The sequence below is a fragment of the Mesoplodon bidens genome, assembly GCF_964165515.1.
Source record: "Mesoplodon bidens genome assembly, chromosome: 8".
Taxonomy (NCBI): Eukaryota; Metazoa; Chordata; class Mammalia; order Artiodactyla; family Ziphiidae; genus Mesoplodon; species Mesoplodon bidens.
The window spans coordinates 105,502,186-105,527,814 of record NC_138165.1 but is presented as its reverse complement, the minus strand read 5'-3'; the positions used below and the strand labels follow the sequence as shown (position 1 = coordinate 105,527,814).

Genomic DNA, 25,629 nt, shown 5'->3' with positions numbered 1-25,629 from the left:
GACTCTCAACCACTGCGCCACCAGGGAAGCCCGCTCCAGAATCTTGAGTGCATATTTGTTAAATGGTACCTCAAGGCTACTAGAATGATTTGGAAATAAAGAACTGGGATGGAACTACACTTTCCTAGATGAGTCAGGAAACCTAGGCATTTGTGCCTGTGTGATGCTACACTAGTGACTTAACTAAACTGTTCAAACGTAAGAAGGGGCTAATAAAATCTTCCTGATCTATTCCTTCAGGTTAGTCTGAGGACTGAATGAGGACATCATTGCCAATGTGCATAAGAAAGGATAAAGATAACTGTAATCTATAGGAGTACCTGTAAATTTAACCCAGTGGCTCTGGATGGTAGAACATGTGGTGTTGCTGTTTGGATGATGCATCCCAATTTAAGAAGTATTTCTCAGTACTGCACTAGCCTCAGTTGGACTGCAGGGAGAATGTTTACTATCCAAAGACGGTATTCTAATGCCTTTCTACTCAGTGTGTGGTCCTGGACCAGTAGCATCCTCATTATCTCGGAGCTTGTTAGAAATGCAGAAAACTTGGCCCCGCTTTAGATCTCTGAATTTGTATTTTAACAAGATCCTCAGGTGATTTATATGCATGTTAAAGTTTGAGGCGCACACTAGTCTAACAGATAGTTTATCATTTGTGAGAAAACCATCATTTTGGACACAAGAGACAATCTACGAATGAAAAGCCAATTTTTCTCCAGCAATTTCAGAATGATAGAGCAATATAAGTATCCCAAATATCTGAGTGTTTTTCACTATAATCTACAAATCCTTGTGATGCGAGACAGTGAAAAACTAGACTGGAAACAAAAGGGAGGTAGAGTGTAGAAGCAATTCTATTAAGCCCTCTCCCAAACATATTAGCGAAAGGTAAATTCAAAACTCAAACTGTCTGCCCATCTCTGGTGTGCTAATCTTATTCTATTTGCTTGCCTGTGTCAAAGGAAATGGAAAGCTGCTCTCTGTAATTAAATCAGTCAACAGTGAAGGGAACATCGATGGCAAAAACATATTTCTACCAAAGCACATTACTGGGAAGGAAAAGAAGCCCAAGCACGTTAGGCAAATGATTCATGTATGTATAAGCATCTCTGCAGTCCAACCTAATCTAATTTTTACTCATCAGAACTCTGCTCTGCCACGCTGTACAACGGGTGTGCCTTCATGAATTTCTGAACTATTTCCCTTCTCTCAATACATACACATTCATACACATTAATCTATAACCCTTTCACTTAAAAAGCTGGCTTTCCTTGAAGAAAAGCCATTTTATGAATGGACTCTTCCTTTAATACCAATATTCATCCAAGAACAGAGTAACATGGCCACTATCCTAATACTCCATGGTCTAAAAGTCTATTTGAACCTTCTAAAGGACCAAATGGAGATCAATCTTTTACTCAACAGAAAATATCCATGTTCACCAAAGGACTTCCTGCAATTTGGAAATATATGGCTGCAGATTACAGTGGTACTATTTCATGCTTAACTGGAATGCTCCAGCCCAAATCCTGCAATATAATTAACATGTGGGAAGAGCTTTTTATAGCTACATGGTTTAGATTTATTAATGCCTTATATGTTAGAGAGAAAGTTCACACTCTCTAAGCAGAGAATAAGATATATGACATTCTGTTTTCTGACAAGGCTAGTGACAACGGAAGACAGAGGTAATGGGACACTTCCGGCTGCCAAATGTTCCACACTCTCTATAAGACATCTTTTAAGATGGACAGGAAACAGAGTAGGAATGCCATCCATTTTCAAAACTAAAGCTGCTGGGATTTCCCTGGTGGTCCAGTGGTTAAGAATCTGCCTTCCAACGCAGGGGACGCGGGTTTGATCCCTGGTTGGGGAACTAAGATCCCACGTGCTGTGTGGCAACTAAGCCCATGCACCGCACCTACTGAGCCCACGTGTCACAAACTACAGAGCCCATGCACTCTGGAGCCCACATGCCACAACTACAGAGCCCACGTGCCGCAACTAGAGAGAAGCCCGCACACCACAATGAAGAGCCTGCGTGCTCTGGAGCCCGCACACCACAACTAGAGAACAGCCCGCGCACCACAACGAAAAATCCCGCATGCCACAAAGAAGATCCCGTGTGCCACAACTAAGACACAACATAGCCAAAAAACAAAATAAATAAATATTAAAAAAAAAAAACCCTGAAGTTGCCTCTTTCAAATGCAATGTCTGAGGAAGGATCTGATGACCCTGCCATTGAGGGTTCTGGAGGGAATGAGTCAGGGGGCACCCCTTTCTTCACTGCACACACACAGAGGCAGTCTTTTCTTCCTTTTTAAAAAAATTGAGATATAATTCACATAACATAAATGATCTCTTTTAAAGTATACAATTCAGTGATTTTTTTTTTTAGGATACAAAGTTGTGCAGCCACCTCCACTATCTAATTCAAGAACACATTCATCAACGTAAAAGAAACTCTGCACCTGCTAGCCGTCATTCTCCATCCCCCACTCCCAGCTCCTACAACCGCTAAAGCAACTTCTGTCTGTATGGATTTGTCTATTCTGGACATCTCAAATAAACAGAACCATACATTATGTGGACTTCTGCGTCTGGCTTTTTTCACTTAGGATAAGGTTTTTAAGTTTCAAACACGGTGGAGTATATGTCAGTATGTCATTTCTTTCAGCTGAATAATACTGCATTGTGCATATCACATTTTGTTTATCCATCCACCACTTGATGGACATTTGAGTTGTTTCTACCTTCTGGCTATTATGTATAAAGCTGATATAAACATTAGTGTACAAGTGTTTGTGTGGACATAGTTTTCATTCTCTTGGGCACATACTAAGGAGTGGAATTGCTGGGTCATATAAGTCTACATTTAACTTTTCGAGGAACTGCCAAACTGGTTTCCATAGAGGCTGCAACACTTTACATTCCTACCAGTACTATATGCGGCTTCCAATTTCTCCATATCCTTGCTAACTTTAACCTACAAACCTATTGTCTTTTTCTTTTTCTTTTTTTTTTGCGGTATGCGGGCCTCTCACTGCTGTGGCCCCTCCCTGTAGTGGAGCACAGGCTCCGGACGCCCAGGCTCAGCGGCCATGGCTCACAGGCCCAGCCGCTCCACGGCATGTGGGATCCTCCCGGACCGGGGCACGAACCCGTGTCCCCCGCACCGGCAGGCGGACTCTCAACCACTGCGCCACCAGGGAAGCCCCTATTATCTTTTTGATTATAGCCATCCTAGGGTATTATGAAGTATCTCCTTGTGGTTCTGATTTCCATTTCCCTAATGATGAATGATGTTGAGCATCTTTTCATGTGCTTTTGGCCATTTGTAAATCTTCTTTGGAGAAATGTCTATTCAAATCCTTTGCCCAGTTAAAAAATATATTTTTTTAATCATTGAGTTTTAAGAGTTTAAAAAAATGTACTTGGATATAAGTCTCTCATCGGGTATGTGATTTGAAAATATTTTCTATTCTCTGGGTTTTTTTCCCCACTTTCTTGATAGTGTCTTTTGTAACACAAAAGTTTTTAACTTGATTAAGTCCAATTTATCTTTTTGGGGGGTTGCTTCTGCTTTAGATGTCACATATGAGAAAACACTGCCTAATCCAAGATCATAAAGATTTACAGATAGGGTTTATATAGTGTTAGCTCGTACATTTAAGTCTTTGATCCATTTTCAATTAATTTTTATATATGCTGTAAGGTAGGGATCCAATTTAATTCTTTTGCATATGGATAGCCAGTTGTCTTAAGCACCATGTCTTAAAAATATTATTCTTTCCCCATTGAAGAAAATCAATCGACCATAAAATGGATTAAAGACCTAAATGTAGGGCTTCCCTGGTGGCGCAGTGGTTGAGAATTTGCCTGCCAATGCAGGGGACACAGGTTCGAGCCCTTGTCTGGGAAGATCCCACATGCCGCAGAGCGACTAGGCCCGTGAGCCACAATTACTGAGTCTGCGCGTCTGGAGCCTGAGCTCCACTACAAGAGAGGCCGCGATATTGAGAGGCCCGCGCACCGCGATGAAGAGTGGCCCCCTCTTGCCACAACTAGAGAAAGCTCTGTCACAGAAATGAAGACCAAACAGACCCATAAAATAAAATAAATAAATAAATTTAAAAAAATTATAAAAAAATAATAGGAAGTTACATGGCCCTCACCATTCAGGTTTATCTCTCATCCTAGTACTGGGTGTTTAAAAAAAAAAGAAAAAACCTAAATGTAAGACCAGATACTATAAAACTTCTAGAGGAAAACACAGGCAGAACACTCTTTGACAGAAATCGCAACAAATTTTTTTTTAGATCCATCTCCTAGAGTAATGGAAACAAAAGCAAAAATACACAAATGGGACCTAATTAAACTTAAAAGCTTTTGCACAGCAAAGGAAACTATAAAACAAAAAGACAGCATACAAAATAGGAGAAAATATTTGCAAACAATGTGACTGACAAGGCATTAATTTCTAAAATATATAAACAGCTTATACAGCTCAATATCAAAAAAGCAAACAATCCACTCAAAAAACGGGCAGAGAACCTAAATAGACATTTCTCCAAAGAAGACATACAGATGGCCAACAGGCACATGAAAAGATGCTCAGCATCACTAATCATTAGAGAAACGCAAATCAAAACTACAATGAGGTATCACCTCACACAGGTGAGAATGGCCATCGTCAAAAAAAACTACAAATAATACATGCTGGAGGGAGTGTGGAGAAAAGGGAACCTTCCTACACTGTTGGTGGGAATATAAATTGGTGCAGCCACTATGGAGAACACTATGGAGGCTCCTTAAAAAACTAAAAACAGAGTTACTATATAATCCAGTAACCCCACTCCTGGGCATGTATCTGGAAAAGACAAAAACTAATTCAGAAAAATGTTATGTACCCCAATGCTCACAGCAGCTCTACTTACAATAGCCAGGACATGGAAGCAACCTAAATGCCCACTGACAGATGAATGGATAAAGATGTGGTATATATATGTACACACACACACACACACACACAGAGGAATATTACTCAGCCATAAAAAAGAATGAAATAATGCCATTTGCAGCAACAGGGATGGACCAAGAGATTATCATATACTCAGTGAAGAAAGTCAGATAGACAAAGACAAATATAATATCATATCACTTATCTGTGGAATCTAAAAAACGCTACAAATTTATTACAAAACAGAAGTAGACTCAGATAATACTGTAGAAAGCAAACTTACGGTTACCAAAGGGGAAAGGGTGGGGGGGGGAGGGATAAATTAGGAGTCTGGGATTAACATATATAAAAGAGATAAACAACAAGGACCTACTGTATAGCACATGGGAACTATATCCAATACCTTGTAATAACCTATAATGGAAAAGAATCTGAAAAAGAGTAGATATATACATAAATGTATAACTGAATCACTTTGCTGTATGTATACCTGAAACTAATACAACATTGTAAATCAACTATACTTCAATTATAAAAAAAGTCAAATTGACCATAAATTTTTGGACTCTCAATTTAAATTCATTTATCTGGATGTCTAACCTTATGCCAATACCAGTTTTGATTACTGTAGCTTTGTAGTAAGTTTTGAAATTGGGAAGTGCGATTCTTCCAACTTTGCTCTTCTTTCTCAAGACTGTTTTGGCTATTCTGGGTCCCCTGTATTTCCATATGAATTTTAGGATCAGTTTGTATATTTCTGCAAAAAAAGTCAGCTGGGATTTTGATAAGGACTGTGTTGAATCTATAGATCAAATTGGGGAGTACTGCCATCTTGAGTAATACTAAATCTTCCAATTTGTGAACATTAATTATTGGCTCTGTAGTTTTTTTCCTTGTAATGTCTTTGCCTGGTTTTACTACAGAGTAATACTGGCCACAAAGAATAAGTTTGGCAGTGTTTCCTCCTCTTGTATTTTTTTAGAGCAGTTTGTAAAGGATTGATGCTATTTTTTCTTTAAACATTTGATGGAATTAACCAGTGAAGCCATCTGGCCCTGGGCTTTTCTTTATTGCTTTCTGATTATTAATTCAATCTCTTTACTTGTTATATATCTATTCAGATTTACTATTTCTTCTTGAGTCAGTTGTAGTAGTTTGTCTATCTAGGACTTTGTCAATTTCATCTAAATTACCTAATTTGTTGACATATAGTTATTCACAGTATACTCTTATAATCCTTTTATTTCTGTAAGGTTGGTAGTAATGTGTAAGGCTGATAGTAAGTAATGTCCCTTCTTTGTTTCCTGATTTTAGTAACTTGAGTCTTTCCCCTTTTTTTTGGCTTTTTTTTTTTTTTTTTTTTTTTTTTTTTTTTTGCGGTATGCGGGCCTCTCACTGTTGTGGCCTCTCCGGCTGAGGAGCACAGGCTCAGCGGCCATGGTTCACGGGCCTAGCCGCTCCGCGGCGTGTAGGATCTTCCCAGACCGGGGCACGAACCCGTGTCCCCTGCATCGGCAGGCAGACTCTCAACCACTGCGCCCCCAGGGAAGTCCCTTTCCCCTTTTTTTTATTAAACAAATAGAAATTTATTTGCCATATATAATAAGAATAATCATAACAATATCCAACTTTAGTATACACGTACTGTGTGCCAGACATGGTTCTGTATGGCTCACGTATGTGCCAAACATACCTATGTGTTGTGTCCCCTCCCCCAATTCATATGATGAAATCCTACCCCACCCCCACAAAGTGTAATGGTATGAGAAGGTGGGTCTTTAGGATGCAATTAGGTCATGAAGGCAAAGCCCTTAGGAATGAAATTCATGCCCTTGTAAGAAGAAACATGAAGAGAGTTTGCTTTCTCTTTCTCTGCTATGTGAGGATACAATGAGAAGAGGGCTGTCTATAAGCTGGGATGATGGCCTTTACCAAGAACTTGCTCATGCTGGCACCCTGTTCTTGGACATCTAGTCTCAGAACTGTGAGAAAGAAAGATTTGTTGTTTAAGCCATCCAGTCTTAAACAGTAGGTGGCAATTTGCTATAGCAGCCAGAACAGACTAAGACATACTTCAATGCAAATTACATTTTTATACAGTGTGTACACATCAACACCAATTTATGATTGCACTGTACAGCTGTCTTTTAAATCAGATAAGAGGAAAAAAGACCAAGGAGTGGGTGGTGAGCTGGACACCCTGGGGACAGGGTGAGAGCAGACTCAGGCCACAGGGTGGGGTCCCTCTGGTGTAGAGTTCTGTGACCACATTTTCTGAACTCCAACTCATCTGATAAAGAATTTTTCTGGATCCCTTCATAATCTTAAGAATTACTGAAGACCACAAATAACAAATATTGGCAAGGATGTGGAGAAAAGGGAACCCTTGTGCACTGTTGGTGGGAATGTAAATTGGTTCAGCCACTATGGACAACAGTATGGAGGTTCCTCAAAAAACTAAAACTAGAACTACCAGATGATCTAGCAATTCTACTCCTGGGTAGTATTTGAAGAAAATGAACATTAATTTGAAAAGATATATGCACTGCAATATTCATAGCAACATTGTTTACAATAGCCAAGATATGGAAGCAATGTAAGTGTCCATAAACAAGTGCATGAATAAAAAAGAATAAATGGACTACTCCTCAGCCATAAAAAAGAGTGAAATTGTGCCATTTGCAACAACACAGATGGACTTGGAGGGTATTATGCTCAGTGAAATAAGTCAAATACTGTATGATCACTTATATGTGGAACCTAAAATATAAAACAAACTAGTGAATATAACAAAAAAGAAAGAGACTCACAGATATGGAGAACAAACTAGTGGTTACAGTGGGGAGAGGGAAGGGGGAGGGACGAGATGGGGCAGGGGATTAAGAGGTACAAACTACTATGTATAAAATAAACTACAAGGATATATTGTACAGCACAGAGAACATAGCCAATATTTTATAATAACTAGAAATGGAGTATAACCTTGAAAAATTGTGAATCACTATGTTGTAACCTGAAACTTACATAATATTGTAAATCAACTATACCTCAATTAAAAAAATTAATGGAGAAAAAACAGGAAAAAAAGAGTTACAAACAAAAATACACTTATACTATCTTTTATATTTACCTATATAATTATGTTTACCAGTGCTCTGTATGTTTTCATGTGGATTCAAGTTACTATGTCTTCACTTCATCCTGAAAGGTTCACTTTAGTACTTCTTGTATGGCAGGCTGGCTAGCAACAAATTCTCTTAGTTTTCATCTGTGAATGTCTTAATTTTGCCTTCATTTTTGAAGGATAGTTTTGTTGGATATGGCATTCTTGGTTGAGACTTTTCTTTGAGCACTTTGACTATATCAACATTCTGCCTTCTGGCCTCCATAGTTTCTAATGACAAATCAGCTGTTGATCTTATTGTGGCTCTGGGTACATGAGGAGGAATTGTGTTTCTCTTGCTGCTCTCAAGATTCTCTGTCAAATCTGTTGCGTTTCTATACAATAACAATGAACTAGCAGAAAGAGAAACTAAGAAAACAATCCTGTTTACAACTGCAACAAAAAGAATAAAATACCTAGTAGTAAGTTTAATCAAGGAGGAGAAAGACCTATATACTGATAACTGAATAAGACATTGTTGAATGAAACTGAAAATACAAAGAAATGGAAAGACATTTCATGCTCATAAATTAGAAAAATTAACAATATTAAAATGTCCATATACCTAAAGCAATCTATAGATTCAATGCAATCCCTATCACAATCCCAATGACATCTGTTTTTACGGAAATAGAACCAAAAAAATCCTAAATTTTAAAACGTAAATACAGAAGACCTGGAATAGCCAAAGAAATCCTGAGAAAAAAGAACCAAGCTGGAGGTGTCACACTCCCTGATTTCAAATTATACTACAAAGCTGTAGTAATCAAAGCAGCATATTATCGGCAGAAAAATAGACACAACAGACACACAGATCAATGGAACAGAACTGAACATTCAGAAATAAACCCACAAATACAGACAACTAATTTACGACAAAGGAGCCAAGAGCATACAGTAGAGAAAGTAAAGTCTCTTCAATAAACCGTGTTGTGAAAACTGGACAGCCAAATGCAAAAGAATGAAACCAGACCACTCTCTTACAATATACACAAAAATTAACTGGACAGCCAAATGCAAAAGAATGAAACCAGACCACTCTTTTATAGCATACACAAAAATTAACTCAAAATTTATTAAAGACTTGAATGTAAGACCTGAAACCATAAGACTCCTAGAAGAAAACATAGGCAGTATGCTTTCTGACATTGGTTTTAGCAGTATCTGTCTGGATATGTTTCCTCAGACAAGGGAAGCAAAAGCAAAAATGAACAAATGGGACTACTTCAAACCAAAGGTTTCTCCACAGCAAAGGAAACCATCAATGAAAAGAAAACCTACCAAATGGGAGAAGATATTTGCAAATCATATATCCATCACACAAGAGGTTCATATCCAAAATATATAAAGAACTTTTACAACTGACCAACAAAAAAACCAAATGACTAAATTTAAAAAAAGGCAAAGGAGTTGAATAGATATTTTTCCAAAGAAGATACAGGTGGCCAACAGGCACATGAAAAGATGTTCAACATTGCTAATTATTAAGTAAATGCAAATCAACCAAAACCATGAGATATCACCTCATACCCAATAGAATGGCTATTATCAAAAAGGCAAAAAATAACAAGGGTTGGAGAGTATGTGGAGAAAAGGAAACCCTGGTACACTGTTGGTCAAAATGTAAATGGATGTAGCCATTGTGGAAAACAGTACGCAGATTCCTCAAAGAATGATCCAGCTATTCTATTTCTGGGAATCTGAAAACACTAATTTGAAAAGATATATGTACCCCTATGTTCACAGCAGCATTATTTATAACAGCCAAGATATGGACACAACCTAAGTGCCCACTGATAGGAGAATGGATAAAAAAGATGTGATACACACACACACACACACACACACACACACACACACACACAATGGAATACTTACTACTCAGCCATAAAAAAAGGATGAAATCTTGCCATCTGCAATAACATGGATACACCTTGAGGGTATTATGCTAAGTGAAATAAGTTAGATGGAAAAAGACAAATACCATGATTTCACTCATATATGGACTAAAACAAAAAAAGTAATGAACAAGCAAAACAAAACAAAGCAAAAAAAAAAAAAACCATAGAGAAAACAGTAACTTCTGGGGGGTGAAATGGAGAAAGGGGGGTCAATTGTATGGTGATGGATGGAAACTAGAGTTTTGGTGGTGAGCATACTGCTGTGTATACAGAAGGTGAATTATAATGTTGTATACACAAAACTTACATTTGTTATAAACCAATGTTACCTCAGTTAAAAAAAAGAAGAAAAAGAAGAAAAGAATCCTTCTTTGTCTTTCAACAGTGTGATTATGATGTGTCTAGGTGTGGATCTCTTTATCTTACTTGGATTCACTGAGCATCCTGGATATGTAGATCAATGTTATTCATAAAATTATGGAAGTTTTCAGTCATTATTTCTTCAAATATTCTTCTATACTTTTCTCTTTTTGGGACTCCCATTATCCCATTTCTGTGTATGTTGGTATGCTTGGCTTTTAACAGGTCTGTTCTTTTTTTCTTCACCCTTTTTTTGTTCCTCAAATGACCTATTTTCAAGTTTGCTCAAGTCTTCCTGAATCAGCTGTTGAGCTCCTCTAGCAAATTTTTCATTTCAGTTATTGTATTTTTCAAATCCAGAATGTCTATTTGATTATTTTTTACAATTTCTATCTCTTTACTGATATTCATGATTTGTCAAGACAACATTCTTATACTTTCCTTTAGTTCTTTAGACATAGTTCCTTTAGTTCTTTGAACGTATTTTAGTTGATTTAGTCTGTCTATTATGTACATCTAGGCTTCCTCAGAGACAGTTTTATTAACTGCTTTTTTCCTGTGTATGAGTCATGTTTTATTGCTTTGTATGTCTTGTAATTTTCTGTTGAAAACTGGACATTTAAATAATATAATGTGGCAACTCTGGAAATCAGATTCTCACCTCTCCCCAGGGTTTGCTGTTGTTGTCTGTTTTGTGACTTTTCTATAAAGTATTTTCTGTTGTATGTGACCACTGAAGTCTCCTCTCAGTTATCTGATTGGACAGCTAATGACTAGCCAGGGATTTCCTTAAACACCTGGAACAGTAAGTCTCCGAGTCTTTGCTGAGGGGCTATGTGTGTGATTGGGGCACACCTTCAACAGTCAGCCAGGCACAGACAGAAGAAATCTTTTCGCTTGTAAATGAACAACTGTTACAGCTTCCTTGTATTTATTCTGAGCAAAGGCTTAACAATCATTTAAGTTCCAGCTGAGGAAAATCAGCCTCCTCATACGGCCTCATGACACTGAACATATACTTTGCTCTCTTTAGTTCTTCATAATTGTCAAAATCACTAGGTGTTTTGTGTGCTTAAAGTATTCACTAGTTGTGTACTAATATACCTGTTCTGGCACGAGCAGTTTTGAAAGGATGCTGTTAGAATATATTCTCTGGAAACATGTCACTTTAGCGAGCTGGGTTGCAGATTAGATAGCGACTACATTTAATGTGTCCATTAGTGGTTCTATTAATTCATTCATTCAACACTGCAGACCAAGCAGTATTAGGTCTTAGTAATGCAAAATTAATACGAGATGGGAGAAGACCTGCAAGCTATTCCGTCTTTCCTGGCCTGATTGCCTGCTGCCCACAGATGGCTGATGACTTGTCACCACCAGCAAGTAATATTCACTGACTGAGGATTTACCATGTTCCACATGTTGTTTTAAGTGTTTCACATATAACAACCTATTTAATCTTTACAATATTCCTAGGCGGTAGGTAGTATCACCATCCCAACTATTAGATGAAGAAACTGAAACACGAAGCAATCAACTGACTTGTCTCAGTTACACAGCTAAGAAACGGCAGATCTGCAATATAAACTCAGTTCCGCCCAATTCTAGTTCTTCCACTAAATATCTTCCATCCTTTGCCCTTGTCTCCTCTAGCTGATAATCTAGTCAGGTAAGAGCTTGACTCACAATTGCGGGTAAGAGTTGTCACCACCATCAGGGACCACCTTCAAGATGATGAGAATGGGTTTACTTTTCTATAAGGATCTAGAAATCTTGTCTATGACATTTTAGACAGGTCCAGGATTTGAATATATTAAATATGTCTACTAATGGTTCTCTAGTTTTCGAGATACAAGAACCTAGAAAATAAAGACATTATCACTGCTCAAATTTCTGATCAGCATTTGTTTCTAACATGCAACATTCTGCCCTAGAATAAATTAAATGGCATGAAGATACTTTTCTAATTGTAAAATAGAACACTCTAAGTGCTTACGTATTAACTGTATTACCTTGTTCAATCACATTCCTATGAGTTAAGGATGATAATTCTTATTTTAGAGTAGTGAAAACCGAGGAAGAGAGGATTAGTACTTGGCCTAAGGTCTCATAGGTTGAAAGTGGTAGAATCAGGATTCAAACTCAGGATGTCTGGCTCCAGAGTCTGTAGTCCAAATCACTATGCTGTATTAGAAACGTCCATGATGTAAGCCTTTGGTAGATGAAGGATGTTTGTAGGGTCACACAAAGAAAAGTCTCCCCAAATCTATATGGAATGCAAAGGAATGTTCTCCTTTGCTAAGAGATTTATTAGTACTACAGAGCTTTTCCCAATACTTTGGAGATTTATCCTTCTCTATAAAGATTCCATTGCCCTACAGATTAACATCCTACTGGTATATAGTTAAGGGGCATTGGTGACTTACTGGTTTGAAAGGCTGGTATCTGCAGGTCTCTGGCATGCTTAGGACCTTAAGTTGGGCAGGCATAACTCGGGCTGGGTTATCCAATAACTGGAAGTTTGGCTCAGGTTCTTTTTTCTTCTCTTTTTCTTCCTTTTTCTCTGCCTCATCCTAGGGGGGAAAAAATAGCCCCATAAAGGTTCACTTCTGTTCTACATCACTGAATAATGTTTAATAAATTTACTGAGCAACTATTAGGTGTAAAAGGTAGTTAGGATTAGACATAACGGAAGTAGAAGTAAAGTGATACCACACTCAGACAAGAGAGATGGTAACTCTGCTTGGGGGTGAGAATGATATTTAACTTAGTTGTAAAGAGTGAGAAGGTTTTTCTATCATCAAAGATATTCAAAAATAAATGATGTTCCCTTTGCCTGAAAGGGCTTTTCTCTCTACCACCATCATCTCACTGTCTGATGAAAATCCTACTCTGCCCTTCAAAACTCATTTTGGTTGTCATTTCCTCCAAGAACTCATTTTTGATTTGTACCCTTCTATTCTTCCCATGAATGGGTATAATTTCTAAAGTCTCTTCCAATTAAAATTTTGAGTCTTCATGCTTGGAACAGGATAATTATTTAAAGGAAGCCAAGAGCAAGGTATAACAATGTTCAACTAAGGAAGAATCTGGACCATGACAGAGAAAGCTACATCAACCCATATGACCACCAAGTTATACCTACCACTTCCATTTTCTCCTCCTCCTTTTTTTCCTTTTCTTTTTCCTTCTTTTTAGCCTTGGCAGTTATAGATAACACAGCAGTGGAAACCTAGAGGAGTGAACAGGGTAAATCATTGTAATCCCTTACTTACACGCAAATGTACAAGCCCAATGAGAATTCAGTTCTACAGTACTATTCTGTTTCCTTGTAGTAAGTATCATAAAGAACAAAATAATCTGGGAATATAAAGATAACTTACTGTTACAGTCATCAGGTAAATCTTTAGTTCCTAGAGGCCTGTGTCCAATATAACTCTAATTTTTTTGATCTGTAGTATACCTTGGATGTGAATTTGCTATGATAAGTTTCTAAGATAGAGATTTGGGTGCCACATCCTTTTTTACTTCATAGGGAAAGCACTGGAAAACAAAAATTTTCTCCAAATCTGGTCGTAAAGATCTCTCACTGGACTAGATGCCCTACAATGGTAATCCACAGTGGGTGAGTCGTTAACCTGGAATTATCCTCCTTGATGGGTCTCATTGAAATCAAAGGTGAAACAGGTACTTCGAAAGGCTGGGCAGTAATGGTGTAAAGCTGCCTTTGTTTTAGACTCAAAAGGGAGGGGGCCCTGAAACACAGCTGATGAACAAGATACTGTTGTCAAAGGATATCATCACCTACCACCCACAATTTGGTCAGTTATATAATTATCCCTACTTAACTATAACATTTACAGCAAATAGTCAACTGGCTAATATGGAACGTTCTCTTGAGGGAAAAAATCATTTTCCTAAACCTCAAGTGTCGTAAAGGGTAATTTTACTGAGACAACTACAGGGGCAAGCACAGCTCTCAATTTCACCATAATTTAACTTAACACGTATCAATGAGTGTCTTCATGCTTGTGGGGAGGAGTATAAATTGGTTATATCCATTTTGAAAAGAAATTTAGTTGACACTTATAAAAATAAATAATGTGCATTACTTTTTTTTTTTAGTGGTATGCGGGCCTCTCACTGTCGTGGCTTTTCCCGTTGTGGAGCACAGGCTCCGGACGCACAGGCTCAGCGGCCATGGCTCACGGGCCCAGCCGCTCCACGGCATGTGGGATCTTCCCGGACCGGGGCACGAACCCGTGTCCCCTGCATCGGCAGGCGGATTCTCAACCACTGCGCCACCAGGGAAGCCCCTCATGTGCATTACTTTTGATCAAGCAATTCCATATCTGAGATCCTAACCTATAGATATACTTGTACAAGTGCACAAATATACATGTATAAAAACTCTATTCCAGTCCCATTTGTAACAGTGACAAATCAGAAATAACCTTAAATGTCTATCAGATAAAGAACTGGGTAAGACAATGATATATATACATAAAGGGATTGCTCTGCAGCTTTGGAAAAAAAGAGATCAATACACATTGAAAGTTTTTTTAAAAAAATTGTTAAAGTGAAAACAATAAGATACAGAACAGCACACAGAGAATAATTCGATTTGTGGTATAAAAAGTATATCTATGTGCAGAAAAAACATTTGGAGGGATTCACAAGTTGTGATTCCTGCAACACGGGACTTGGACGACCAGGAGAGAAAAGGGCTTTCACTTTATATTCCTGTGTAACGTTGGATTTTACTATGAGAAGTATTACTTTAAAAATACCTACTTTAAAACATAACAATATTTAAAACAAACCCAAGTAAAACACTAAGCAGCTCCTATATAGGTACAAATGGTGCTCAAAGTAGCAAAAAACCTACCTTTTCCTTTTCTTTTTCTTTTGGTACTTCCAGAGGGGCAGGATATGCAAATGTTGATGGTTTACAGTTTGACTTATACTGAACTTTCGGCATCTGAAGAAATAAGAGAATTCCCCCCCTCTATTAAAATAATCAAAACCAAGATTTAAGTATTCTATGCTCTTAACAAGCACACAGATGCCAAGGGGTGCCAGAAGTTTCAATCCTGGCTAAATTACACAGTTATTCAATTATGTTACCACTCCTCCCTTAAAGGCATCTCTCTTCTTTCACTGAATTAGTTTTGAGGTGCTTTACAGAACTACTGTGGTTCCCTATACTTTCTTGAAGCTCTGTGCCTTTGAACTGGCATTCCTTTCATTTTTACTGACCACACACCCTGCTTCAGAGCGTTAAGTCCCACTCACGGTATGAGCGTCAGATCAACTGTTACCTTCTTTGTAAAGTGTCATCTGATTATCTAACCTGCATTCCTAACTTTCATGTCCCTTCCTTGTACCACAGTAACAACCTATACACGTCCATATACAGTTTCTACACCATATAATCACACCTTACAAGAGTCTAGCATGAGCCTAATGGAAAAGTTGGCTTTGCATTACTTATTGACTAGGTTTAAAGTTCTCTAGTATGAATTTTTCTCTATTTACCCAAGAGAATGATAATAAGCATCACATTTACTAGGACAAGCAATCTTGTCTTTTCCATCCCACTTTCACTGTAAGGAATGGAAACAGAGATCATAAAATTGTGTGCCAGAGGAAGAAGTCCCTAAAGATTATACAGTATGTTTAACCACAATGTTAAATGTTAGGGATTGGGAAAACAAAAGATTTTTGCTCTGAGAGATAAAACTGCTCAATATTTACAAATGTGAGTAGTTTAATACTGAAACACTTAGAGGATAATTAATTGGCTATACAGCTATACTGAAAAAAATCAATTCAATGAAATACTCAATCTTTACCAGTCATTTTTTCGCCTAAAATTTTTCCACTCTGAAAACTTAACAGAATGTTTTAACAATGGCGATGACCTAATGTAAGAGTTATTTAAAGATCAAAAAGCCTCTGAGAGGATGCAAGACCAAGAAAGTGAGTCATCAGGCCATAGGACTGAGAAAAAAGAAATAAGCAAAAACCTCATTTAAAAAAAAAAAAAAAAAAGGATAGTGTGATGACAGGGAATGTATCACCTTAAGTCTTTGACTTAAGTGACTAGTTTCTTTCTGTCAGTGTCCCTGGCTCCTCACTGCTGGTCTTGCTTTCTGCCACTACCAAAGGGACATCCTCCTATCTTGTTTTCCCTTTAGCAACAATCCTTTCTTCTATCAAATGCTCTAGCATCACATAACACTGAAACATATCCCTGTCTCAAACCTTCCTTCCTTAGTAAGATTTAGTTTAGGTCTTCCTTGCCCAGATTACTGCAATAGCATTGTAACAAATTTCCACTGATATCAGAATGTTTCTAAAATGCAAATCTCATCATGTCATTTATCTGCATGAAATCCTACAACAGCTCTCACAGACCTTCAATATTAAATAAAATTCATCAGTGATTATAAAGCCTTTTCATATTTTTATATTTTGCCCCCCTCTTACCAATCCCTCTCAATTGATTTACCCAAGGTTATGCAGTTAGTAAAAAGACTTGATTTTCAAAACTTCCACCAACACACTCCTCTCAATAAGGTGATGACTCAGTCTGAAGGGAAAATACTTTATTAATAAGGTGCTAACTACTCTTTAAAATTTTATGAAAATCCTTGTGAGTGGGAGAATATGGTGAAGATACAATGTAAAACTGAGGTCTCACAAACATACCTTTAAGTCCTTGTTAAGGCCAATGACACAGGTAGGGGTATAAGCCAATGACAGGAAGTGTGAAAGAGGAAACCAGAACCAGAACTGGGTAAAGACAAGGACGCCAACCACAGAAGGCATATGGGTGTGCCCAGTTCTGGACTGCAAGGAGATTGTGACATTATGTCCACCTGTAGAAAAGGAGAGAAATCATAAACATGAATCTAGTTGAGCAATAATAAAGATTTCTAAGTACTACACTAGGGAAAAACTTGGTGATTATTTTGAGAGTATAGTTCTAAAATCTAATATGAAGTCACTGGAATTAGTTAGCCAATGAGCTATATAGGGTCTCCAAAATTGGAAATACTGGACTAAGGGTAATTTAGAACTTCTTTCTATATAGGTAGGCATTTTTCAAAAACTAAGCCTGAAGGATATCAGAACTTGTATGCTTAATTAAATATTAATCTATATTGTACATTGGCTTTTAATATGCAAACAAAAAGTAAAATTTTAGTACACATCGTATTTGTAAACAATGGCAAAGAGACAAGAGGTAGATACTGTTTGCTTATTTTTATTCTTTCTGCTTTAGTCATGTCTGAATGCAGGCAGCTCCAAGATTAACTAGCCTTGTGATCTTGGACAAATCACTTTACCTCTAAAAGTTTTTTTTCCCATTGGCAAAATGAGAGTTTGAACTTGAGCATTTGAATTAGAGCACTACCACTAACAAAATATCCAATTCTTGATTCAACTGAAAAATTTTTTTGAGGAAGCACAATATGTAAAACAATGAAATCAGAGCTAATTCTGTTAAATCAGAAGAGATTTTGGGCTTGAATCTGACCTGTTAATCTACCTCTTTCCACGTCCCCTAGACTTTCCCTTGAGGGAGTGCAGAGAAACACAGTTTGAAAGCTAGTGAACAAGAACTAAGATCCAAGTATTAGTTAGCTAAGATCTCTACTGGGACCTCATAAGGCTGAGATTCTAGGAGGCTTTAGGGGTTGCAAACTTGAATGTCTTTAGGAACTGGTCAGGTAAACAAATGAGAAAAGTTGGACTGAAAGCAGTGTGGATTGAAGCAAACTGAAAAGTTCATGTCGGGCTTTCCTGGTGGCGCGGTGGTTGAGAGTCCGCCTGCCAATGCAGGGGACACGGGTTCGTGCCCCGGTCCGGGAAGATCCCACATGCCGTGGAGCAGCTGGGCCCGTGAGCCATGGCTGCTGAGCCTGCGCGTCCGGAGCCTGTGCTCCGCAACGGGAGAGGCCACAACGGTGAGAAGCCCGTGTATCGCAAAAAAAAAAAAAAAAAAGTTCATGTCATATTTAAAGAGGACATGTTACTAGGGGTGTTAGATCCAGGGTCACTATGTAATTTTGTTTTTAAAAGTACACTTGAATCTGGATTTCGGACAAAATTTTGCAAATTTTGCTAGGCAGGCAAAAACGTGTTTAAGGCAGGTATGGCCCACAGGCTGTTGTGTTGCAGCCTCTGGCCTATAGTAACAGTGTTAGTGTTGGACCCCAGAACTTTGAGACACGAATCTTTTAGCTTATATAATATAGCCCATAAAAATAAGGCTTGTTTGTGCCTAGTCACCATCCTAATGTGAATACCAATTCTGGATCTCCATTGCTCACGTTTCACTTCTCTTCATCTCAGTATCACACAGACACCTTCATGTATTTTATGTATTTATTTATGGCTGTATTGGGTCTTTGTTGCTATGCAAGGGCTTTCTCTAGTTGCGGTGAGCAGGGGCTACTCTTTGTTGCGGTGTGCGGGCTTCTCATTGCGGTGGCTTCTCTTGTTGCAGAGCACGGGCTCTAGGTGCACGGGCTTCAGTAGTTGTCACACGTGGGCTCAGCAGTGTGGCTCACGGGCTTAGTTGCTCCGTGGCATGTGGGATTTTCCCGGACCAGGGCTTGAACCCGTGTCCCCTGCATTGGTGGGCCGATTCTTAACCACTGCACCACCAGGGATGTCCTGCCTTCATGTTTTGCTTGGAGTTAGGAAGTGAGTACTAACTTTACTAAGCCAAAAAGCATTTTTTATAAGAATCAGGGTTCTACTGTTCAACCAAATAACCTAGATTTTCCTAATACTCCCTCTACAGATATTTCATTTAAGATTTTACCTAGAGATAAATCAGGTATACTTTGTGTTTTTCCAATAGGAATGAGTTATACTTTTACTGTCTGCTTATATTCTTCCCTATTCTAAACCCTACATTCACAGAATACTTCCTATACATTAAGAATTTTGAAATACTGAAAAAGATTCCAAGGAGCCTCCAATCTAGTGAAGACAGATAATTAGATAATTAAAATAAGGCATAAAAGTATTATGATAGGTATAACTGCGTACTAGGCCCACCTACATGGTGGAGGCTGAATACACTAGAAAAAGAGGGGGGAAGGGCTTCCTAGAGAATGTGATATTTGATCTAAGTTTTGAAGCTGAATTTTCTTTTATTTCAATGAAACCTATCTTCTTCAGACTTAGAAACTAAACTAGCCTTTAGTTCTAATAGTTTGAGATTTAATATGAAACAAGGGCAAGTTTATTCTATTGATAGTGTTTGCACAGTTGTACAAACTTCACCATAAACTTTCTTAATCTTCAGCTTTTCTCCTTGAAGAAACCAAATCATTGAGTGAATTCTCATAAACTTCACTCATTCCTTTGAAGTTGCCCTCTCCAGATTTTCTCTACTACCATTAACTTCTGAGAGATAAATTACAGGACTAAAATTTTTCCTAATGCAGTTGCAGAAATGTTGTCCAGGAAGAAAGGATATTAGCAAAGTGAAAAAGGGTAAGAAAATAATCTTATACTCCTAATAGAAAATATGGCAGTACACAACTTTTATGTACTTAACACTAAAAAGAGAAATGAAAGAAGCATCAAAACTTGATTGATTCATCACAGATCAAACAGACACTCACAAAAAAAAAAGATGGAAGGAGAGAAGGGCTCAAAGAGGAAGGAGGGGAAAACAGAGAGAGGACTTCTAGTAAAGATGGCAGAATAAAGCTAAAACAAAGAATTATTCTCTCCCCAATTTCTTAACAAATGGCTCTAATTTAGTAGTACTGAATGAATGAGTAAAGGGTTGAAGCCTAAAGCCACAAACTTCAAAAACTAGCAGCTAAAAGAAAACATAAAATATTATGGAGTAGTAAAATGTTACTTCTAAATCCTATTGAAAAACCAGTTACCTAAAGTAGCCAATCTGAAAAGGTTACATACTGTATGATTCCAACTATGTAACATTCTGGAAAAGGAAAAACTAAAGCTATAGAGACAGCAGAAAGATCAGTGGTTGCCCGGGGATTGGGGGTGCGGGAGTGGGGAGGGAGGGAGGGATGAAAAGGTAGAGCACAGAGGATTTTTAAGGCAGTGAAAGTATTCTGTATGATACTGTAAAGGTGGATACATATCATTACGCATCTATCAAAACCCATAGAGAGTGAACCCAAATGTAAACTAGAGACTGACAAAATCCAGTCAGTTAAGTGTCAAGTCTTAGTATAGATACCTTGGAAAAAGAAGCAGCAATAAAAGAAATGGTGGTGAGCACTGAATCCCTTTAAATATGAAACTAAGACTAAACTGTGAGAATTATGATTTCACAAGAGTATGTAAATGTTACGAGTTATGACAATGTAAACATAATATAAAAATTTTGGAAGGTGGCAAAGAATGAGAAGGGAGAAACTATGGCATGTCAATGTCTGTATCACTTATACATGGGAGAGAATCAATACCATCAAGAACTGAAATGGTTTACTTCATCTAAAGTATCTATAGAATACTGTCCTTATTTATATACAGCTGCAACGACCTATCTTTAAGTTAAAAAGAGAAAAATATAAATTGTACGATAAACACTAAAAATTTAAGCAGAAAACTCTCAACTTCTTGGAAAATTAAAACAAAACAAACTTTACTAGACAAATGGATTAAAAGAGAAGGGTATTTGCCTCAAAAATTTAGAAAACAAGGACTTCCCTGGTGGTCCAGTGGCTAAGACTCTATGCTCCCAATGCAGGGGGCCCGGGTTCAATCCCTGGTCAGGGAACTAGATCCCACATGCATGCCAGAACTAAGAGTTCGCATGCCAGAACTAAAGATCCCACATGCTGCAATGAAGATCCTGTGTGCTGCAACTAAGACCCAGCTCAGCCAAAATAAATAAATTAATTAATTAAAAAAAAATTTAGGGGCTTCCCTGGTGGCGCAGTGGTTGAGAGTCCGCCTGCCGATACAGAGAACGCGGGTTCGTGCCCCGGTCCGGGAAGATCCCACATGCCGCGGAGCGGCTGGGCCCGTGAGCCATGGCCGCTGAGCCTGTGCATCCGCAGCCTGTGCTCCGCAATGGGAGAGGCCACAACAATGAGAGGCCCACGTACCACAAAAAAAAAAAAAAAAAAAATTTTAGAAAACAGCACCAACATTCTAAAAAAGAAAGAAAAGGCAAATAAGAGTCAAGCAAAAATAAAGAATTTAGGGGAAAAAAAGACTAACAACAGCATATAAACAAAAAGAGAAATCTCTAGCAAATCTAATTAAGAAAAAGATAATATAATCAAATTAGAAAGGAGACAGATTTTTTTAAAAGCCTTATATATAAGGGAGATTACCTAAAATTAAAAAATAAGGACGCTGAAAATCTTAATATCACTAAAAAATACTCTAAGTACAAAACCTGACAAGGTTAACAAAAAAACTTACGATATTAAAAACTTCAGCTTCTTTCTCTGATTTCCTTCACTAGAAATATAAACACATTTCTAGTTGACCAATAAAAGAATGGTTGCAATAAATATGGCTAACAGTTTTTATTAGAAGAAATTAAGATAACCAATAAGTTTTAGAAAAGCTCATCTAGTAATAGAATTACTATGAAAACCTTGAGATACTATCGTTTTACCTTCCAAATTAGCAAAGATTAATGAAAAAGATTATATTCTACATGCCTAGGGTACAGTTAGAAAAAGAATCTCACACTTGAATGAAATAGTTATGCTTACTCCCTTCTACCCTACTGAGTGAGATATCACCAGTAATAACAGTTAAAGAATAGGTTGAATGAACCCCAAGTCCAAGGTACTAAAGTACACCATTCTATCTTGAAAGGGTAGCCCATCTCTTTTTAAATAAACCATAGTGTAGTGGTGAAGAATGTGAATTCAGGAGCCAGTTGGTACAGTGTGCTATGCATTTACTAGAGAAATATTCCATGTATCTTTTTTTTTTTTTTTTTTTTTTGCGGTACGTGGGCCTCTCACTGTTGCGGACTCTCCCATTGCGGAGCACAGGCTCCGGACGTGCAGGCTCAGTGGCCATGGCTCACGGGCCCAGCTGCTCTGCGGCGTGTGGGATCTTCCCGGACTGGGACACGAACCCGTGTCCCCTGCATCAGCAGGCGGACTCTTAACCACTGCGCCACCAGGGAAGCCCTCCATGTATCTTATTTTAGGATGATTTAGCTACTAGAATTTGTCTAAAACCTAATATTTTCCTCAAAAAATTTCCAATGTCAACTTGTTTAAAACTGATATATACTAAGAAAATTAAAGGAAAAGAAATCAGCCGACACTCACTGAGCACTTTACTAAGTGACTGGGACTGTTTTAGTTGCTTTACATATACTTTTAATCCTCCCAACACTATGAGGTAGACCTTACGAAACAAGAAAACAGACATAAAGAGGGGAAATATAGCTAGTACTGTAAAGGGACTGGGATTCAAACCGTAAGAGTCTGCAGTCTTAACTCTACTAAGTTATTATGAACTGCAGGCTCCAAATTTTCTCCAGGAGTAATTTGTCCCAGACTCAATTTCTACTTTGTCATATAGGTAGAACAGATATTTCATTAGATTTAGTTTAAACAGACAAATTAATCTGGAAGATTTATAAACATTTACCTGCATCCAGTATGCCCTGGGCCAGAATAGCGCCAAACTTGGCCATGACATCATCATGTTTATCATTGATGACTTTTGAATACAGCTGTCTGAACTGATTCACCTGAAGGAACAAGAAAAACAATTATAGTCTAGTTCTATTCATTTGCTGTGTCATTTTCGAGTGGGGAAAATGACTGCTCAAATGGCAATGAAACCTGAGTTCTGATTCACAACATTCAAAAAGAGAGGGATCTGGACCGGATTTGAAGGCAGAACAGTCCCATGGTTGAAATCATGGATGTCATGACTTTTCTGGTATGGGAGCACCAGCTCTGTTTTCAATCCTCATTCCACAGTGGATGATTCAGACTCAAGGGAATGCTGAGTGTGATTTCATATTGCACCACTCTTAGTCAGCAGGCTTAAACAGTTTAAGTGAACACTAAGGCTTCCAGTGAACTCTGAATTACACCTCTTCTGCTCACCATCAACCTACAGGTTTCCTAATGGGCACAGTCCTTCAATTCTACCTTACAACAAACTACCTTTCACTGCAGCTGTGTGAGGTATATTTTGGATTTATATTCACATATACAATAAAGATTTTCATTATGCTTACACATTAATTTTCAGAGGACACATCACAATAATTACTCTTACCAAAAGAATACATCAAGGGACTTCCCTGGTGGTGCAGTGTTTAAGAATCCGCCTGCCAATGCCGGGGACACGGGCTGGATCCCTGGTCCAGGAAGATCCCGCATGCCGTGGAGCAACTAAGCCTGTGCATCTCAACTACTGAGCCTGTGCTCTAGAGCCTGCGAGCCACAACTACTGAGGCCGGTGTGACAACTACTGAAGCCCAGGCACCTACAGCCCGTGCTCCGCAACAAGAGAAGCCACTGCAGTGAGAAGCCTGTGCACGCCAACAAAGAGTAGCCCCCACTCGCCGCAACTAGAGAAAGCCCGCGTGCAGCAACGAAGACCCAATGCAGCCAAAAATAAAATTAATTAAAAACAAAAAGGGAAAAAAAAAATCTTAAAAAAAAAAAAAGAACACACCAAAATGGAATACATGCTGACTCATTCAGGGAGGGATTCCTGGTAATTTTTGTTTGCTTCTTCATTATTTTCTGTATTTTCTAAAATTAACATATATTACTTTTATAATTAGAAAATAATATTTATAAAATGTATGTTCTCATCAAAATATCTGATTTTTGGGTGACAATAAGGGAAATATTTTATGCTTCCTCCATGTCTTACACTTCTCTATTTTCCCACCAAGTGCTTTTCAAGTGGTAAGCACCCAGAAAGAAGTCGGCTTGTTCAAGAAGCACACGATCACAGAGCTCCCCAAATCTGCCAAAGGCAGAAAATATAGAATTTGAGTTTCCCAATATAATGATTTTATCTGCATTACATATTCTTTCAGAATCTCTTGCCCTTTTCATTTATCTTGGTCCGGGAGGCCACACTGTGATACAGTGCAGAGTAACATAGGGTCAGACAACACTGGCTTATAAATACCTCTGCTCTAATAGGCTGTTTGCGTAAGTTACTTGGCTTTTCTGAGTCTCAGTTTCTTTGTCTCTACAGGGATTACAACACCTACACGGCTGTTGTAAGGACTATATGAAGTAATACATATGTAAAGTAATGTGTAAAAGGCATTTTATGATTCAGTAAGCATGGCTGTCTTACCATATCAGAGCAGAGTCCTACCAGTCCTCCATGACTATCCTCTCTGCAATCTAAATACTGTTATCAAAATGATATTCCTTAAAGTGGTTCTCACTTATTTATTCATAGGCAACAACAGAATGTGATAGGGAAAACAATGAACTAACTCTGCCACTACCCAGCATATGACCATTAGCAAGCCACTCACTTCTTTACATCTTACTTTCTCTAGCTATAAAACCCTGCACGATGAGATCATCACAAAATTCCCTTCTAGTTTTAAAAATCCTAAGGTTTGATGCTTTTACTCTGGTTCAACAAGTCAAATTCCTTTGATTCTTAACTTATTTTAGATGAACACTTACATTACCTTATATAGGATGGAAATTTTATGTGCTAACAGTTTACAAAATAGTTCATGAACTTACAAAAAGAAACGCTGGACAAAGCACTGTATGTACATTATAAGGAAGAACTTAAATATAAAACCACACCCCGAACAACAGGACATTTGGTGAAACTGAAAGATGGAATAAAAAAAAATCAATGCAAATACATAATGGGTTTATCCAATCAATATTAAGTAGACTAGTACTTTATAAAAGCTAGTTTTTGTTCATCACTTAAAAATTTTTCCTCTCATTTTATTACTTATGCAGCAGTAACTTAATTTTCATTATTACGATTCTTCATAAAGAATTATATTAGTAGGTTAGGATAGTATCTTACATTTGGAAGGCGACTTTGAGCCCATTTGGTCTACTCTGCCTAATTTACAGATGTGAAAAATGGAACCAAGATAGGTAAAAAGACTGGCTCACTTGTGATCACAAACAATTTATTGTAGTCATGGCTAAGGATCATGATCTTCTGACTCAATTTCATCGCTATGAATAGTATGGCCCCCACATAAAACAAATCAGAATTTGTACGAGAAAATC

At 37.9% G+C, this 25,629-nt stretch overlaps 1 protein-coding gene across 1 annotated transcript in view; it reads right to left on the bottom strand.

Annotated features, from left to right (window-relative positions):
* PSMD1 (proteasome 26S subunit, non-ATPase 1) overlaps positions 1-25,629 on the bottom strand; it is a 105,645-nt gene that overhangs the window by 2,562 nt on the left and 77,454 nt on the right. The window contains exons 19-23 of the mRNA XM_081242234.1: positions 23,024-23,126; positions 17,102-17,271; positions 15,276-15,368; positions 13,533-13,619; positions 12,814-12,960 (exon numbers count right to left, since the gene is read on the bottom strand). Coding sequence (XP_081098360.1) covers positions 12,814-12,960; positions 13,533-13,619; positions 15,276-15,368; positions 17,102-17,271; positions 23,024-23,126 — 600 coding nt within the window. The remainder of the gene's footprint in view (positions 1-12,813; positions 12,961-13,532; positions 13,620-15,275; positions 15,369-17,101; positions 17,272-23,023; positions 23,127-25,629) is intronic.